This window comes from Aythya fuligula, chromosome 6 (genome assembly GCF_009819795.1).
Source record: "Aythya fuligula isolate bAytFul2 chromosome 6, bAytFul2.pri, whole genome shotgun sequence".
In the NCBI taxonomy this organism is placed as follows: Eukaryota; Metazoa; Chordata; class Aves; order Anseriformes; family Anatidae; genus Aythya; species Aythya fuligula.
In genome coordinates, this window is record NC_045564.1 from 12,819,723 (window position 1) to 12,838,819 (window position 19,097).

General features: G+C 40.0%; 2 protein-coding genes and 2 non-coding genes across 4 annotated transcripts; 1 reads left to right on the plus strand and 3 right to left on the minus strand.

Moving 5' to 3' along the window:
• Positions 1-184: 184 nt before the first annotated feature.
• Positions 185-3,899, minus strand: EEF1B2 (eukaryotic translation elongation factor 1 beta 2). The gene is made up of 6 exons (XM_032189648.1): positions 3,765-3,899; positions 3,449-3,571; positions 2,075-2,198; positions 1,649-1,715; positions 786-911; positions 185-374 (listed from the first exon to the last, which is right to left on the minus strand). Exons 1-6 carry the CDS (start codon positions 3,842-3,844, stop codon positions 220-222), a joined length of 675 nt encoding a protein of 224 aa, XP_032045539.1. The 5' UTR covers positions 3,845-3,899; the 3' UTR covers positions 185-219.
• LOC116491017 lies at positions 1,143-1,276 on the minus strand. Its single transcript, XR_004253453.1, has one exon. It is a non-coding gene; the product is annotated as a small nucleolar RNA SNORA41 (small nucleolar RNA).
• LOC116491016 lies at positions 1,789-1,868 on the minus strand. Its single transcript, XR_004253452.1, has one exon. It is a non-coding gene; the product is annotated as a small nucleolar RNA SNORD51 (small nucleolar RNA).
• Positions 3,900-4,266: 367 nt separating the features above from the next.
• On the plus strand, positions 4,267-17,872 carry NDUFS1 (NADH:ubiquinone oxidoreductase core subunit S1). The gene is made up of 19 exons (XM_032189647.1): positions 4,267-4,404; positions 4,599-4,722; positions 4,950-5,041; positions 6,221-6,328; positions 7,433-7,509; positions 7,601-7,682; positions 7,779-7,909; positions 8,277-8,462; positions 8,903-9,037; positions 9,414-9,528; positions 10,540-10,685; positions 11,318-11,446; positions 12,619-12,748; positions 13,228-13,388; positions 15,103-15,257; positions 15,849-16,024; positions 16,778-16,912; positions 17,127-17,199; positions 17,507-17,872. Exons 2-19 carry the CDS (start codon positions 4,668-4,670, stop codon positions 17,596-17,598), a joined length of 2,178 nt encoding a protein of 725 aa, XP_032045538.1. The 5' UTR covers positions 4,267-4,404; positions 4,599-4,667; the 3' UTR covers positions 17,599-17,872.
• Positions 17,873-19,097: the final 1,225 nt, after the last annotated feature.

Genomic DNA, 19,097 nt, shown 5'->3' on the forward strand with positions numbered 1-19,097 from the left:
CAGTTTGCCCAGAGAAGCTGTGGATGCCCCATCCCTGGAAGTGTTCAAGGCTTTGGGCAGCCTGCTCCAGTGGAAGGTGTCCCTGCCCATGGCAGTAGGTTGGAATTTAGATCATCTCTAAGGTCCCTCCCAACCCAAAGCATTCTATGGTTCTATGATTGAATTAACCACAGACACAGCCCAGTTTTTGCAATTACATTTATTCTAGATATATCAGATTTAAATCTTATTGAAAGCAGCTACATCCATTGATTGTACATAATCTTCAAAAGCTGTTATTCTTTCTTCCAGCATATCTGTTCCAACCTTATCATCTTCAACAACACACTGAATCTGGAGCTTTTTGATACCATAGCCAACTGGTACAAGCTTGGCTGAAAAACAAAACAAAAAAAAACATTTAATAATCTGATTGGTAGAACTTCAATTGCAAACCAAAGATTTAACTGGCTAATAGCACTCATCACAAGCTGCTTCGAAAGGTGTGATTAGTATTTGAATCTTAACCTGGCTGCTGTACTACCACACCTTTTTGACTACCCCATTTGTATTATCACTGAAGTGAGATTCTGCAGAGAAACATCCGTTTGCTATTTGGAGGGTGCTAGTTCAAACACCACACATACACAGCTCAAGCTACATGTACTGTAGCATGGCAATTCGTTCACTGTTATAACTGCCTGCATTTTCACAGGCAAACAGTGACCACAGTGCTACCTATTCATATAGTGTGGTTTGTTACGATGCTATCTCCCTCTCCCTGTGTTGAATTTTGTCCTACTTACAAGATCCCCAGACCAAGCCATCTGCTTGAATGCTTCGAACACACTCCTCTAGTTTGGCCATGTCTGTCTCATCATCCCAGGGCTTCACATCAAGCAAGATTGATGATTTGGCAACAACGGCTGGCTCTGGAGGAAAAAGAGAAGAGAATCACCATCAACAGCTAAGAAATTTCGAAAAACTCATTAATACACTTACAAAACTAGCTTTAAAAGACTAACTTTTCCTGTTTCATCAGGCAGGCCTCCTGCACCAACATACATGTGAGGAGAACTTAAGACATACATATCCCAATGTTTAAGATATAGGTGTATATTTAAAAAAAAATACTCAAAAGAAAATAAACATTAGCAAGCTAACACTGTTTGTTACATAGGAAGTCCTTCTCGGAGAGTCTGAGAAGGAGCTCAATGCTAGGTAACAGTTTATTTTCCACAGAGGGAATACTGCAACTGCTACAGTACGTAACAGTTTCAGACCAGTAACTGTGGAGGACTTGCATCTTACAGCCTTTCCTTTAAAAACTCAGCTTTCTTACAGTAACCTGCAGAGACTCCCATGCAGACATATTTACAACAGATGTAAAACTGGTGTAAATCAGATAAAATCCTGGGTTTGTCTTTATATAGAGAAAGCCCAGTCTTTTTAAGACAAACAGAAGTATAATAGCCAGGACAAAAACTATGCTCAGGTTTAGTGATTTGCTATGGGAAAGGCAAAGTTGACAGACAACTCAAGTAAAGACAATTACTTGCGTCTCGCTACAGTCAAGTTTATCAATTACAACTATGTTTTTAGCCATCCTGTTCAAATGCATAAAAACTAACCCCAGCATAAAGAGTTAAAAAGCACTTCACAGACATACTTTTGGATTTCTTAGATTCATACTGGGCCAGACGTTCTTCCCTCAGTTTCTTTGCTTCTTCACTTTCCTGAAAAAGAGAAATACAAAGTCATAGAAAAGCACCAAAACCCCGATCTTTAAATCACTACCAGATTGACTGGCATCTACTCAGGAAAAAAAACAAATCATCACAACTGTCAGCCGAAAGATGGTGATTTTGTTTTATTCATCATGGAACCAGTCAAACATTTCATCCCATCAGAACACATACCTTTCTAACCCAGAATTTTTATCTTTCAAAATTCTGTATTATGCAAAGATAGAAGAATTTGAGGATCCTGAGCAGGATCCGTTATCGAGGTCACAAATTACAGTGACCAAAACTAGTAAGGCAAGAATTTGCAAATACAGGAAATTATAAAAAAAAAAATCACAAGTCACTAGTACCTCTTCATCATCAGATCCAAAAAGATCAATGTCATCATCATCTTTGCTGTCTGTGGCTGCACCTGTTGTGTCCTCAACATCAGCAGGACCGTATTTCCCCAAAGCCTTCTTTACTCCTGGCAAACTGAAGGGAAACAGCAGGTGTTAAGAAGCTTCTCACATGTCAGTTCAAATACTGCCAATTTATCAGTGAACCGACAAGCACATTCATAGCAAAAGAACATGGTTAAGAACTAAAAACACATTAATCCTGCTACTTGAAAACAGAAATCCCCCAAAACGATTGCCAATACTCCTGAAAATACACTAGTTGAAACTACAGCAAATCCTATAGTCAAAACATGTCTAAGCAGTGATGGATCCTGCACAATTGTGCTGCCCTGTGTGAGTGTAGGGATAGAAAAACCTTTTATAATGGAATAATATATTTAGTATGTATCCTGCGTAGAATGTTATGAACTTCTAAATATATTTTTATTTAAAAATTAACAGTAACAGTAAACACGTTGACAGTATATGTGGGGCCAAAATCCCATGAATTAATGTCCTAGAGCTCACAGTGTTGTAGTCTCACTCTAAGCCCATAGTCTATTGTTACTGTGAACTGCTGTTACAAATGTTGTAAAACCAGCTTTAGCTTTCAGTAACTTTTAGTGTTTTCCATAGAATGGACTTTTTCAAGCAAGTTTATAATCTCAGTCCCATTTAGAGTTAAGATGGCTTCAAAAATCCACTGATCAAGCTACCCAACTTTACAAAAACTCCCTCAACAACAGGACTGAGGCACATAAAGGAGGCAGTGTAACAACTGACACTACCTATGCTGTACCTTTTTAGAGAGGCCTGCAGTCTCCATGGATGTCAATACAGCACCTTTCATGAACACTAAAATCTCTAAAAAAGAGAAAAGATAACATTTGCTTTTATGGTTTCCCTTCTTCATATGGGCTTTTGCATTGCAAATCTTTGATTTAGCTTAATTTGCTGGGATTAAAAAATGCTTTGTCATCTACTATTTGTATGTTTGTCTTCAGACCCATGTAAGATTACTGGTAAGAAATTTCAGCTTTCAGCAGTTATCTGTGGTAATAGGCAGCAACGCAACTCGAGCCTTTCCTAGAACTTCAAGTCACAGAAACTGAAAGTGTCAGCAAACGTTCAAAGGCAAATTCAGCTTCCTGAAATTCGAAGTGACCCGTGTAACGTACTGACAGAAGAGGTCTGCTCAGCTTCTAGCGCTGTTCCTGCTCCAACACTAACAGAAAAGCCCACGTGGTACTGGCGAAAAGCACGATTTTGTTTAACCCATCTAAACCAAACGCAGCGCTTCCTAGGCCTGTTGGCGCCCGGCTTCGCTCCCCGCTTTACCCATACCTCGCTTTTTGCTTCTCGTACGACTTGATGTGGTTGTACCACCGAAGGGCATGGTACAGTTCTGCGGGAGGCGGGGCACCGATGGCTTCAAAGACGGCTATGTCGGCCTGGGACGGCACATACCTGCGGGAAGCAAGCCGCGGTTAGCCCCTCTCCTCACGCCCAGCCACGGCCGCGGGCAAGACGGCGCCGGGGCAGCCCCAGCCCCAGCCGCCGCAGGCCGCGCAGCACAGGCCCGCGGGCCCAGCGCCCCCCCGCGGCCCGAGGCGCCCCCCCCCGGTTCCCGGCACGCCCGCGGCAGCCCGGCCGCCCTCACCCCTCGATGTAGCTCTTATCGGCCAGGAAATCGTTGAGGACCCGGAGGCCGGCGGCGGACTTGAGGTCCCCGAAGCCCATGGCGGCAGCGGCGCGCCCCACGCCCGCACCCTCGGCCGCGCCGCCGCGCAAAGAGGTCCAGCGCCCCCTGCGCCCGCCTTATATAGTGTTGGGAATCCCTCCGCCGCTTCATACGCGCGCTTACGCTTCCGCGCGGAGGGACGGTAAAAGAGTCCCTGGCGGGGTTTGCGCCGCCGCGGCGCGGGGCGCGCAGGGGCTGAGACTCAGAGGGGAGGGGGGATGGCAGCGAGGCGCTTCACGCTACGGGCGGCCCCGGGGCGCTTTGAGGCCTTAAAAAAGAAATTTACCCTTCCACGTCCTGACCCCTCCCCCCCCGCCTCCCGGGTGGCAGCGGAAGGGGGCGAGCACGTCCGAAGGTGGCGCGCGCATGCGTGACGGCGGCCGAGAGGGCTCGGCGGGGGGCGGCGGAAACACCCGAACCCTCCAGCTTCGGAGATCGCCGAGCGTGCGCGTCACGGACATTGCCGAGGCGGCAGCGGAAAGAGCCGAAGCGGCGGCGGAAAGAGCCGAAGCGGCCGCCATAGGGGCTGCGGGGGGAAGGCCCGGCGGCCTCCGAGCAGGTAACGGCCGGGGCGCGGCGGGGGCCGCGGCGCCGCCTCACGGGGGGAGCGGGGCCGGGGCCGGGGCCGGGCCGGGCTCTGCCTCGGCTCTGCCTCCCCTGGCGGGCGGCCGGGGGCTGCGGGCGGGAGGCGCGGCGGGGGCGGCCCCAAGGTGACCCCGGGCTCGGCGGCCCGTGTGCTCTGCTTGTTTGTAGAGCCCAGCGGCTGCAGGGACAGCGACAGGGACAGCGACAGCGACCGCGGCGCCTGCCCTGCCCAGCGCCATGTTCCGCCTGCCCGCCGTCCGCAGGGCCCTGGCCCGCGCCTCAGGAGCGTCTGGTAAGTGCGTGTGGGTGTTGGGCTTACTGCAGGGCACGTATGGGTGCTTCGTCTGCAGCTCTGGGGTTTTATATTGTGCATTTTACGCTTGGAGTTATATCCGTGGTGTATAACTGAGGGTAACGGGGTGTAATGGGGAGCGTGGGGGCTGACAGTTTGCCTCTAGCAGCACTTGACAGACGCTTATTTATTTATATTTACCTTTTCCATGTGTTTTTTTTTTTCAGGACGTACAACTGCCACGGCAGCCAGCAACCAAATAGAGGTGTTTGTGGACGGTCAGCCTGTGTTGGTGAACCCGGGCACCACAGTACTTCAGGTGTGGGCAATGGCACGCCTACATTTTTTCTTGGACCCCCCCCCCGTCTCACTTCTTGGTGGTGTCACAGATTCTCAGTAGCAAAAATCCTCTTTGTTTGCTTCTTGAAGTTCTGTAGGGGTGTGAAAACTTACTGTAGTGACGTTTTGTGTGGGTGCAGATCCTTCAGGAGGAGTTCAGGATTTGATAGAGAAGCATCTGTCGTAGCTGTGTGAAAGGAGATCCATACAGCTTGAATCCAAACTGCAAAGCTTAAGCAGTACAATAGCAGACTTAGTTAAGTTCTAGTCGAAATTGCACCTTTGGATAGGAGTTACTAACTCAGCTGGGTTTTAGAACACCCCCAGCTGGAGTCTAGTGTAATGTTTTCTTAAATTATGCTTTTTTTTTTTTCTTGTTAGCTATTTGTGCTTACACGTGGTAACTTTTTTTGGTAGAAATCATCAGAAAAGTTAGGTCTTTTTATTTATTTATTTTTAACCAGAGTGTGCTTTGCTGATCTCGAAGTGGTAGCCCATACCCAATTACTGAATTCTGTGTTTTTCACCTGGCAGATGAAGCTAGTGCTATAGCATTGATCCCATTAGACAGGGTGCTTCTACACAAGAAAAGCCTTTCCCTGTTCTCTGGAAGTCTCTTCTGTCTGTCCTCCTGTCCCCTCTTCAGACCCAGCATGGAAGAATGTTTCTTCGGCCTTGGGGTTCTACTAAGGTTGAAGATTGACCTTCATGGAGAGTGTCCTTGTTGTTGAATTATCTGAAGTCATTATGCCCCTTGTTTCTTTTATATTTTTCCAAATTTCCTCTTTTATGTGCTTTTGTTCAAATAGTGCATGCTTTCCTTAAAAATGATTTTTACTTTTGGTGTCCTATCTACTAAAAATAATTCTCTCTGTTCTTTGCGGAAAGGAAAGAATGAAGAAAAGTCAATTTGCATTTCCTCAATTATGCATTGTGGAAAAAATATAGTTAATAACCTTATGTATTTCTGCTTGACAACAATTTTTTTAAATTTGTTCCTATGAAAGTTAAAAGTTTAGTCAACGTAAGTTGAAAGGTTGAATGCACCGTATTCCTGAGCATTAAAACTGCTATTCCTTGAAAAATTCCACTAATTTTTTTGAGGTGGAAGTGAAAGATCTCACTCAAATGGAATTTTCCTTTGTTTCTTTCTTTGTAGGCCTGTGAAAAGGCTGGAATACAGATACCTCGGTTTTGTTACCACGATCGTCTCTCTGTTGCTGGAAACTGCAGGATGTGTCTTGTGGAAATAGAGAAAGCTCCAAAGGTATTGTATGTGTTTCATAGGAATTACAATTTTCTGCTGTGCTTAGGGCCTGCTTTTATCATATAAATAATTTTCTGCACTATTAGTACACAAATCGCTGTAATTCAACTGCTGCAAGCAGGTCTTTCCCTTCTGCATTTAATTTCATCTCTGTGTCTTATATGCGTTAAGGTGAAGTATGATGCTGGACCATAGTAATTGTCTACTTTTAGACCTATGGATCAAAGTCACTCAGTTTCTTATGGATTATCCTGCTACTGGAGATGAGCATTTGATAGCTGTGTATTTTTAGTTGGATATGTTTTTATGTTCTGTAGTTAAGGCTTCAGTTGCAGATTTTCAGTTGATGTTACACAAGTAGTAAATTTCAGATAATGTTTGAATGCAGCTGTGAGATTAGCGTTCGCAGCTTTTTTCTAGCTACATGGAGGTTGCAGTTACTTATTACTCAGTATTTTAATGCAATTTGTATCAATGAAATCTGCTGTGAAATAGTAATCATGATTGTATACTGTCTTCAGCAGTGGTGTTCTAAGAAGTCTGTTTGGATAGTTAAGGCATTCTTTTAGAGATCAGTCTTGGATTACACCTTTAAATACACACACATGTAAAGCTTTCTAGCTTACCTCAACTTGAGTTCAATAGTGTGAGCTTTGCATTTCTGGAAATGTTCAATCATCACTAAAGATTGAAGTCACGATAGTCAATGTCACGAAGTGAGAGAAAAGTAGGAGGGATTCATTTTCTGAGCAGGAGTTTTTATTAATCTTGCAGTAATCTTGGGGAAAAACTTACTCTAAGACTCTTGGGAAATGCTGTGTACAAATAAATACCCAGTAAATGAATGATGCATGCTCTGAACTTCACTACTAGAGGTTTTCAAAATCATCAACTTTGCATCAACTATTTACTAAGTATGACTTCTAGTGGCTGTGTATTGGTTCGCTCCTCTTTTTATTCCTTTGCAGATACCTTTTAATTTCTGCAACATATTAAACTAATAACAGATGCCTATGTAAGAATGTTGTGGGGGGAGGCAGGGATTTCTGCCCATACCAGGAAGAAATATGTTGTGCTCACTCCTGCTTTTTGTGATGATTGCAGCCAGTAGCTGCTTGTGCCATGCCAGTTATGAAGGGCTGGAACATACTAACAAATTCTGAGAAGTCCAGGAAAGCAAGGTACCTTTCTTTTAGCCTCCTGTAGCTGATTACTTGTACTATCTGGTAAAGGGTATAAAGCTAACATTAACTGTATTCCTGAACTCAACAGGGAGGGTGTAATGGAGTTCCTGCTGGCAAATCACCCATTGGACTGTCCTATCTGTGATCAGGGTGGAGAATGTGACTTACAGGTAAAACATCCAATTAAATTGTGTAGACATGCATTTATATTCTTGCCTTAGGTGCTCTCCAGCAGCCTGGATACATTTGTTTTCTGTCTATTCTAGGATCAATCGATGATGTTTGGCAGTGATAGGAGTAGATTTAGAGAGGGTAAACGTGCTGTTGAGGACAAGAACATTGGCCCATTAGTCAAAACGATCATGACTCGGTGTATACAGTGCACTCGATGTATCAGGTAACGTCCTTTATTTTTTCACTGGATTCTGAGGGATACTGAGCAAGGGTATATGTATTAACTTATTACTTGTGAAAGTAACATAAGGGGTAGTCAAACTTAATTTATTTTCTGATTGTGCTTAAGAATTTTATTCTGCTAGGGACTGATAACTGGTTTCCCAGAGCTACCAGACAGCTGTCATATAGGAAGTAGAGATGGCCGAAACACGAAAACAAAGTCAGGATTCTGTGAGGCAGAACTGGCGATGTCCTCAGCTGTAGTTGCGAGATTTGTTTATTTATCTTCAGAAAATAAGAGTTGAAAAATGTGCCACGTTGTTGTTGTACATTCCAGATTTGTTTTTCATTCCTTCTGTGTCTACCAGATTTGCTAGTGAGGTTGCAGGGGTAGATGACTTGGGAACAACCGGAAGAGGAAATGATATGCAAGTTGGCACCTATGTTGAAAAAATGTTCATGTCTGAGTTATCAGGAAATATTATTGACATCTGTCCAGTTGGTGCTCTGACCTCCAAGCCGTATGCCTTTACTGCGCGCCCATGGGAGACAAGGTGTGTATTTCAACTCACATTGAAGATGCAGCTTTCTCTCTTTTTCTTACCATACTTCATCTAAGAATGCACCCATCACTCCATCCCTGATACCAAGGGCTTTCTCTGATTTAATCTAACACAAATTCTGTTATTGACTCAAAAATCATTCCAGAAAGGAAAGATATTATAATTTGTGAAGTATAGTGTGTAAACTATACTGCTGATCTTGTAGGTTACGCTGATTGCGTATTAGAAAAAATGTGTATAAAGTAAAATTCAAATTTGTTAACTCAGTAGTTGTTGAGGATATTAAATATCTGTGAAACTAAGCTCTTAACTTTATCTGAAGCTAAACCTATAGCACCTTTTTTTTTTTTTTTTTTTATAAATGTTGTTGAGCAGTTTGCTGCTGGTGGTATATAGAAAACCGAAAATGGTTTACTTATTCTCCTAAACAGAAAGGTAGAGTCAATTGATGTTCTTGATGCACTTGGAAGCAACATTGTAGTAAGCACAAGGACTGGAGAAGTGATGAGAATTTTGCCAAGGCTGCATGAAGATATCAATGAGGAATGGATATCTGACAAAACAAGGTGAGTGGGAGGTGTTCGCACATGTGTGCAACATGTACAGAATCATAAATGTGGACAGAAGTGCTGATTTCTGAATTCCATTGTTACTATTGTGAAGGTACAATTAAGTGTAATTGGTTAAAAAAAAATAGGTTTAATATGATAATTGATGCTATTGGCTTATGTAATATTTTCATTTTTGTAGCCTCTTTTTCTCCCCAAAATTGTCAGATTTTTTTGCATGTTTTTGAGAAAATTGGATTTTTGGAGGAAATATTTGTTGTGCTTTTTTCTAATTGTTGCAAGCTCTTTAAAAAAAGCACAAACCTACAAAATATTTAGTAAACACAATTATCCTTGTCTTTGCTCTTTACTAATATTAGTGGTGTTCACTCAGGTTTGCTTATGATGGTCTGAAGCGTCAGAGACTTACTCAGCCAATGATCAAAAATGAGAAAGGACTGTTTGTTTATGCCTCATGGGAGGATGTGTTAACTCGTGTTGCTGGTGTGGTAAGAATAATTTTCAATATATGTATTGTAAAATTAATTTCTAAAGCTGGGCGTATTAAAATGAATTAATAGGAAAACAGCCATATAGGAAAGGGCTTTTTTCCTTAAGGTTAGTAGGGAAAATTTGGCTTCCATTTTATTTCCAGTTAAATCTCTTATCTTTTGAATATGGTTTATTATTTTGTGGATTAGACCATCTGAAGAACTTTGTCTTATCATTATTTCAGGAACACGCAGGCAGCGCATAATTTAGGGTATTAGGAGAGAAATTACTTTTATTTAAATAGGAAGCTAAACTACTTCAGAAATCCAGGAGGAAGTGACTTTCTTGAATTACTCTGATCTATCAGAATCTGTAAATTTATTGAAATTGTGCTATCAACACTTTTGCCATCAAAGCCATTAATTCTGTATTACTTATCTGAATTGTGCTTGCCTCATTGCTTTCTCTCAGCAGTGATTTGATTCTGGTGCTCAAATGAAGTGCTGCATGACTGCTCTGGATTTTGATTAAAAATTTTATGTGGGATAAAGTAGAATTGAATAACTGTAATTGAACTTTCCTCAAGGATATTTTTCCCAGTGGTACAGTAGCAGGGTTTGTTATGAAAGCTATTGCTTCTCAGACAATATCTTTTGAGTTTACTACCTGAGCTTGTCTTTTGGAAGTTTGTTTTCTGTCTATACTGTGGCTTCATTAAAATAAAAGCATTAACCAGTCTGCCTAACCTCGCCACACCAAATAAAAATCAGCCACATCTGAACAATAATTCAACCAAGAGAGATCTGCATAGCATAAGGAGCTGTTGTTTGCTTTAGCTGTGAGTTCTGAAGGAGCTGGAATTGCTGCCTTGCGGAAGTCAGATACTGCCGATTACTTTGTGTTACTCCAGGCTAGCAGATTGCACAGTTGGCTTTGGCTCATCCTAACATAACAAACATTTACCAAGTCCAAAGGGAATTCATTTCAGTGGTTTCTTTTGTTCACATTTATACCTTTTGTCTTTCCAGCTACAGGCTGTTGAAGGTAAGGATGTAGCAGCAATTGTAGGAGGACTGGTGGATGCGGAAGCACTAATAGCTCTAAAAGACTTGCTGAATAGAGTAAATAGTGATACGCTCTGCACTGAAGAGATCTTCCCTACTGATGGAGCTGGGTAAGAATGCAGGGAAAGTTTGTCCCTAATTACTGTATTAATGAGCTGACTCACAGACTGGAAAGTTTATGGTAAGATGTTGAAAGAGCCAAGGATAGTAACTGCCTATGTATTAGCAAGTTCTGTATGAGTTTCCAATGTTCATTTATAGAGTATTTATTGTCTGTGGAGGCAAAAGTCTCCACTACAGCAAGATTTGTTTGCTTTATATATATAGAGGCTGCTCCAGTTCAGCAATACACTACTGCAAGCTAGCTTTATACTCTTATAAAAAGTTTGATAATTCAGTCATTCTAGTTCTATTTAGTTTTGTGGAAACCACAGGACATTGCAGTCTTTTAAGCTGTGTAATAACAGATGGGAATTTGTGAAGGCTGATAATAACTGTGAACGTAGAAAATACCTATGTTGTAATTCTTTTAATGTTTTGCTGTTTCATATTCAGGAAAGAGAGAAGCTTTTGATTGTATTTGGATTAGTAATTCAGATCCAAAAAAAAAATTATTTCTCTTCCTGACATGAAAACATATTTTGTGATCTAGAATCTTTATTTCTCACTTACTTGTTTTTTTCTTCCTTGTACTGAATTTTCATTGCCTTGCTTCTTTCATTCTTTTATCACTTCGCTATAGCACAGATTTACGCTCTAACTACCTGCTTAATACCAAGATTGCTGGAGTGGAGGAAGCAGATGTCCTTCTCCTGGTTGGCACCAATCCACGCTTTGAGGCACCGCTTTTTAATGCTAGAATTCGAAAGAGGTATGTATCCCTTAGTGGTGAATGAGCATTCAAATGCATCTGGATTTGGCACAATGCTTGGTTGGAGCCGCAGGCAGTAAGTTGAGAGCATTCATCCAGGTGGACTCGGGGAATTTTGTTCACCCTTTTAGGAAAGGGGGATGGTGACCTGTAGACAAAGCACAGTTCTTCTCCCTGTAGTGTGTAAGCTGTATTTTGTTCATTCTCACTGACATTTTATGCAGGTCCATACACTTATTTATTCCTTTGTTAGGTAATGTAGACACTTCAGACTTTCTATCTTTCAGACATTTGTTAAAGCATATTTTTAAGAACAGTTTTCAGTATCAGTTTGCTGTTTTTTGTATTGTTGTTATAACACATCAGACTTGCTGATTTAGAAGCAGTAATTCAAGATTAATGTTTTCTCTGGTAAGTAATGTGGCCATTTTCCAAACTTTTGAACACTGCTAATTCATCTTTAACAAGACACGTCAGCAGGAGGTAACTGAGGTTTAAAAAAATGCTGTCCTACCAAATGTTCAGGGATTTTCCAAAATACACAATTTTAAACAATGACAACCTTAAAATGTTGAGGGGAAAAGAAAGATGCATTTAAATTTATGAAAGACTTGTCTGTTATAAAACTACTATGAGAAGCTGCAATAAATGAGAAATTTATAACCTGATAGGTTTTTGTGTGAAATAACTGGATTTCTAAAATTGTGAGCATTGTCAAACTCAAAATGCTCCCCTGTACAAATCATTTTAATTTAAATTTTAAGGTGGTCAGGAATTAAACAAAAGAATAAACTTAATATTAGCTGTAGGTGTTTGTTTTGTTTGTGTTTGCCTAAAACTGTAAAAGATGGCTGAAAGGTGTAGCACTTCATTTTGTGCATCCTTTTTCTACTGAACTGGCAAAAGTTTGAGGGAGAAAGGGACTGAGTCATATACTTCTCCTATAAAGTGTACTGCAGCACTGGTTCCAGAATGTACACAGAGAAATATATCTAAAAACCATGAGCTTGCCTAACAGTCAAAATAATACTAAGCTATGTGTTACGAAAATAGTAAATGACATTTAAACTGCTTTGAAAGAATTTGTCCTATTTGGGGAAATTACATTAGCAGGCTTGGTTGACTGAAACTGTATTCCTTTTGATGTTATAAAATGTTTGCTGTGTTTTCAGCTGGCTTCACAATGACTTGCATGTGGCCCTTGTTGGCTCTCCCGTGAATTTGACCTACACATACGATCATCTAGGAGAGTCTCCGCAAATACTACAGGACATTGCTTCTGGAAAACATGCGTTCTGCAAGGTATGCACAACTTAAGAATGTGACTGTTACAGTCCAGGTAAATTTAATAACCTAGATTCCTTGCAGAGACAGATTTGATCAGAAGTACCACATTGTATATGGGGTTATTTGCTTTTAATCAAATGCAGAGATGAGGTAATGATTGGTGAGCACCAAGTGTGTGTGAACTGTTTAATATATTCAAGTTTGTAAAACTTTCCAGTGCAGGAAACTCCTGAAATATTTCTTGATGTGGAACAGGCTGTTTCAGTCACTGCTGTTTCCACTTAGGTGTCTGATTATCAAGAGTATAGTTCAGTACTGACAAAGTAGCTTACTGTTACAGTCATTTCTCTTGGGTTTATCTCTACACGAAACAATGACCATTCCAGAACTGTACTTTTGTATGCAGACTTCTGTAGAAATTATAGGATTTATTATATTATCTGCACCAAGAGTTGTCTTCAGAGCCTTAGAATTCATGTCTTGATTCTTAACAGGTCCTCGACCAGGCCAAAAAGCCAGTGGTGGTGGTAGGTAGTGCAGCGTTGCAGCGCAGCGATGGAGCAGCTATCCATGCTGCAGTTTCCACCATTGCACAAAACGCCAGGACTAAAAGTGGTGTTGGTTCCGATTGGAAAGTCATGAACATCCTTCACAGGTTTGCTTTAAAGCTTTTTTCAGAGCCATTTTAATTCACTTAATGCTGGGCCTTACACAAGTTACCGTAATAGATGTGCGTATATTTCTTTATGTATACACAAGCACCTTACCCGGTTAAGACCTGCAGGGAATATAATTAGCAGAAACTTATTAGTAAAAATGGGTTTCTTGACCTCGCAAACTTTTCAGGGTCTTAATGAGATTATATTAGATTCTCTTATTCTATTATTTTTAAATGCAGAATTAAATGCTTAAGTTTAGAGGTTCAGAATACAAAAGAGCTTAATATCATACCATAGTGCCCAGTAAAAGACAGTGACACCAGTGTCACTTGCTAAGTAAATGATTTTTTTTATCTAGAGGGAGAAAAACAAAATGGCAATTATATTTAAGTAATGTGGTTTTTATAAGATTCCTTATATTGTGCAGCATCTTAACTGAGTGGCTGGTGTGCTTTAAAGCTTTTCGAGTACTATTACTCCTTTTGATAGGCAAGCTTCTTCTGTGACAGTCATTGCCCACTCTTTTTAAAACTCTGTCAAGTTGACAACTTCTATAAAGGAAAAATGATTGCAGCAAATACAGTTGTTCTCAGATTTGGAGACACAAAGTCCTGCCAAAAGCTGCTTTGTTGATGTAAAACTAGTATAGAGAGAACGAGGTTTGGTCCTCTGAAGAAAACCTGAATGTGAAACCCCACTGTTGAAACCAGAACATTTAATATGAAGGTGTTGATTAGTTAAAGAACATGCACAATACCTTTTTCATATGTGGCTTGCCAGTCTTTCATACTATCAAGAATTTTATGCTCTTGGTGTGCTATCTATCTGCCTTAAGTGTAAAAAGAAATTTAACATGATAGAACCTGTATTGTTGATTGTATCAGAAAAACATAAGGAGCAAAGGACTCAAAAGGTGTAAAAGTCACACTTGGTTGTTTTTAGAAGCCAAACTCAAAATTGATTGAGGGACACTAATAGGTTTAAAAAATCATTATTCTGTATGAAAGGAAAAACATTTCTTTTTTGATTTACTTACTGCAACAGTAAAATTGAAAGATCTGTACTCTACAGAGGTAACTTTTTCTTTTACATATAATCACAAACCTGGCACCTGATTATGTAGGATTATGCAAAGCTGTTTCTTTGGAAAAGAAAGAGACTGCTGGAAAACAAGAATGATGATTTAATTCTTTTAAAACGTTTTGTGTGTGTGAGTAAATGAATAGCAATGGAATGGTGGACTTAAGATGCTTCGGAGTGGCGGATGGGCTAGTAATTAGTCTTTCATCTACCATGTGAGTGCCCTAAATTAAAATCCTGCTGAGCTCAGTTCATGGCCAAAATGTGAACCTTGGTGTTCTAAATGACAAGTGAGCTGTCTGCCTCTAGGCCCTCACCTGTAATGCCTACCTTTATTTTGCTATCCCATCATAAATAGGTGAGATTCCCCAAAGAAGACAGCATCAGTTAGTCAAAAAGCAAAATCAACCTAATATTCTTTTGAAAAAAAAAATCAATATTCTCAGCTGCCTTTAAGCTTCATTTTTGTCCTATTAATGTTACAGATTAATTAATTAATTAATTAATTAATGTTACTCCAAAAAAATGTCACTCCAAAAAAAATATTTGGTCAAAAGAAATTAAGCCTGTTCTGATGGGAGAGGGAGAATTCTGAAATAACCTGCAGTTACAATATGTTTGTTCCTACAGGGTTGCAAGCCAGGTAGCTGCTTTGGATCTGGGTTTCAAACCAGGAGTGGAAGCAATTAGGAAGAATCCTCCTAAAGTATTGTACCTCTTGGGAGCAGATTCGGGTTGTATAACACGGCAGGATTTGCCAAAGGATTGCTTTATCATCTATCAAGGTAATTAGTAGATGTAACTTTAGAAATATTACCATCTAAAAGCTGGAGAGAACGCCTTAACAGTGTTATACTCTTACAAACATATCTGTCCCTTTCATAAATTACGGCCTTTATTTTCTGCCATGAAATGAAACTTCCAAGTAACAACTGAGATACTGGTTATCTATTTTCTTAGGTAAAAATAAGAAAACGTTGATGACTAATGTGGGAATATAGAATAGTTTGGAGCATAGCTTCAAACCTGGCAGACAAAAGTGTGTTGGTTCCCAGCTGTTCTATCTTACCAAAACATGGTATTACCTTAATTCACTAAGCATCCTTGTTCCAGAAGTTCCCCCAAAGCTGAATAACTACAGAGGCTGAACCACATTTAACCACGGCTTGCTGGCTGTTCATTTTCCCCCGTTGGCATGAAAAAACAGAGCAATCAGCCTAATAGGCTTTATGTCGCTGTTTAAGTGAACCTCAAACTTTTTTTTTTTTTTTCTGGGAACATGGAAATTCTGTATTGCCTTAGTAAGGCATTCCTCTTTAATTTGACTAACTTATGTCTTATATGGTTTTTACTGTTTCCTTTGTCCATCTATTTAGGACATCATGGGGATGTGGGAGCTCCCATGGCTGATGTTATCCTCCCAGGAGCAGCATATACAGAGAAGGCAGCCACATATGTGAACACTGAAGGTAGGGCCCAGCAGACAAGAGTAGCAGTAACACCACCTGGGATGGCAAGGGAAGACTGGAGAATTATTAGAGCTGTCTCTGAGGTACCATTTCTGCTATAAATTGCTTCTAATAAAAGTATAGTGAGTGGTTAAGTTCCTTTCATATTGAAAAGTGTTTCCAAAATGAGGTACATTTTCAGAGAAATGCACACTTGTAGTCTTAAGTAGTAGTGTTTTGTATTGAATCCTTACATAATTCTGTGAGTTAAATTATACTGTTTACCTTTTGGAGCTAGCACTAATGTTGTAGTTGCTGCTTGCTATTGGAATGCATAATGGCTGAAGCTTTGTCTGCAAATTCTGCTGGTCTTCACAAAGCACTTTAGAACAAACTGGTGGGAGGATAGTTAGTTCCTTGAATTTTAGAAAGAAAACAACGCTTAAGACAGGATTTGGTATCAGACAGGATCAAATACATGCTTACAAGTCACTGGAAACATGATGCATTAATAATTGCATCAATTTATCATATTTGGTGGTAAGCAAGGGAAAGTACAAATGAGATTATCTATATGGAAGGAGAAAAGTACTTTTTGTCTTTTTTCCTTTGTGTAGCAAACAAGCCTAACTTTTTTTTTTTTTTTTTAATAAAGAGGGTAATTTTAACTGTAGGCATCAAAAGCCCAACAGAATATTGCAAATTTGCTTTAGTTTGCACATTATAATTGCTTATGTGTTCAGAAGTGTAGATTTTTCCTGATTTTTCACTTTAGGTGTGTTAGTGGATTGGTAATTGAAAAAAACTATGTATTAAACACCTAGACTTGATGGCATTTCTTTCTGTGAATCTCTTAGATGGCTGGTATGACCCTGCCTTATGAAAACCTTGATCAGATACGGAAGCGTTTAGAAGAAGTATCTCCTAATCTGGTCCGATACGATGATGTGGAAGAGGCTAACTACTTCAAGCAGGCAAATGAATTATCAAAGGTAATCAAAAGCAAAGCATGTAAGCTTGATCTACGTAGCCTGATGCTTTTTAAAGGAATGGGCCTTCTTCATACATAGTATTGTAAACATACCTCGGTCTGCACTGAATAGTGAATGCAAACTTCACTAAACAGATACTTTTGTACCGAGTTCCTATCATACAGCTGGCTGACCTTTTTTTTTTTTTTTTTTTTTTTTAATTTTCCTGCCACAGTTAGTGAAGCAGCAGCTTCTTGCTGATCCTCTTGTTCCACCACAGCTCACAATAAAAGATTTCTATATGACAGGTATGTATAGTAAGGCCTTTCCAATCCAAAATCACCAATACATTATACTTTGCTCTACAGCGTGATTTTTGAGGTATTTGAAGCTTTCCACTAAGATCTGTAGGATTTATCTTTTTCTTCAAACATGATTTTCTGATAAAATTATATGGAATTTGCATAAACCATAAGGCTGTACTTTCAGCTAAGTGTTTTTCTATATTGTATCTGTATGCAGTCCTGTACTAAATCTCTTATATTGTCTGTGTGTATCGGTATATGCTGAAAATCAACAGTTTACACAAAAGTGTTTTATTTTTTTCCTTTCCAGATTCAATCAGTAGAGCATCCCAGACTATGGCCAAGTGTGTGAAAGCAGTTGTTGAAGGTGCTCATGCAGTGGAAGAGCCAGCCAGCTGCTAGTTAGTTACTATCAAACTGCTACCAACTTCATCCAAGTATTTACTGCAGTTAACAACTGTGATGGCTACTTTTTTTTTTTTCCAAAAAAATCTATTTGCTAGGCAGTGGTATTTCTCTTTCCACATTTTCATCAGTTCAAGTAGTCCCATTAATATAGGACTGTTGTTGTGGCTGGAGACAACGTGCAGCATTCAACTTACTGTACCTAGAGGCAGAGTACACGATGATTGTATACAAATAAATTATAATATTAAACAGTTTGTTACCTATGTAATTCATATAGCTCATGCTTCTTGCAGGAGAAAAACTCAGAATCAGCATCTTTCTTCCAGAGCATTCAATTATTTTAAATGCTGCTGAGGGTGTGAACGTGCTATTTTTGTCATGCACTTTCAGAACAAGTTGTCCCTCTTTTGAGTCAAACATACCTGGTTTGTGTCAGTATTCACCTACCCCTGCCCTAGATATTTGTATGTTTCTCTGTTTAGCTGCAGTTCAGAAACTACTCGAGAATACAACTCATTTTTATGTCATGAAAAAGAGCAAGTGGTTTTCACACAGCTTTGTAATACTAAACAGTTCTTAAAATTTAGCAAAAGATAAAGGCCTTCAGATACACCAGTACAAGTACAGGGAGGAAAGATCTCAGTATGGTTTCTGTGTGGACTGCTCTTTGTATAGCGAAGTGGGGGAGGGGGCTGTGGGCTTTCTTTTTGAAGTGTTAGAATGACTTCAGAACAGTGAGTCTCTGCTCTGTGATGTTGGATATTGTAAGCTTGGAAGAAGGCTAGCTACTCCCTCAATGAAATACTAGGGTAATAGGTTTAAAGTAATCTTTCTAGAAATCATGCAGGCTGGAACACTCACGAAGCCATCATTTCCAACTTGAAGAAAAAACAACATTTTTTTCCTTTTAAAGAGGAAAATCTATATTTTTCCAGTGTAGAATAATATTAAATGCATGCGAATGCTGCTATAGAATTCTTAAAACCTCAAAGACAGAAATTAGAAAGTTTTTTTTTCCTTTTTCCTGTACTCTGTTGCCAGTATAGACAGCCTGAGAAAGAACAATCACGTGTCTGGGAGAGATGGATGGGTTTAACCACTAAGCCCCCTCTTCTCTTAGTGTAGCGCTACACAAACATAGCTCTTATATTCATGCAATTAACCCCAATTTAATTAAACCTTGCCTTTACTTAGCCCTGTCTTCAGTAGAGGGTTGTGGAGAGACAGGAAAAGGGTGTGTTAACTCAAGGTGAAGCCCTATTAAGCACAAGTCTGAAGTGTGATTTAAAACAAACAAAAAAACACCACACCAACCAAGCATTCAATATCCACCTTCCCAGAAGCACCAGCAGCTCCCAGAGATATCCCTGTAATTCCAGAGGGACACTTTACATTCTAGGCAATTCACTGAGCTGCTTTGACTGAAAAAAAGTGGTCCCAAATGGAAAGTCGAGTCAAACTGAAGTGTGCTCTCAGCAAGACTTTGAAACAGC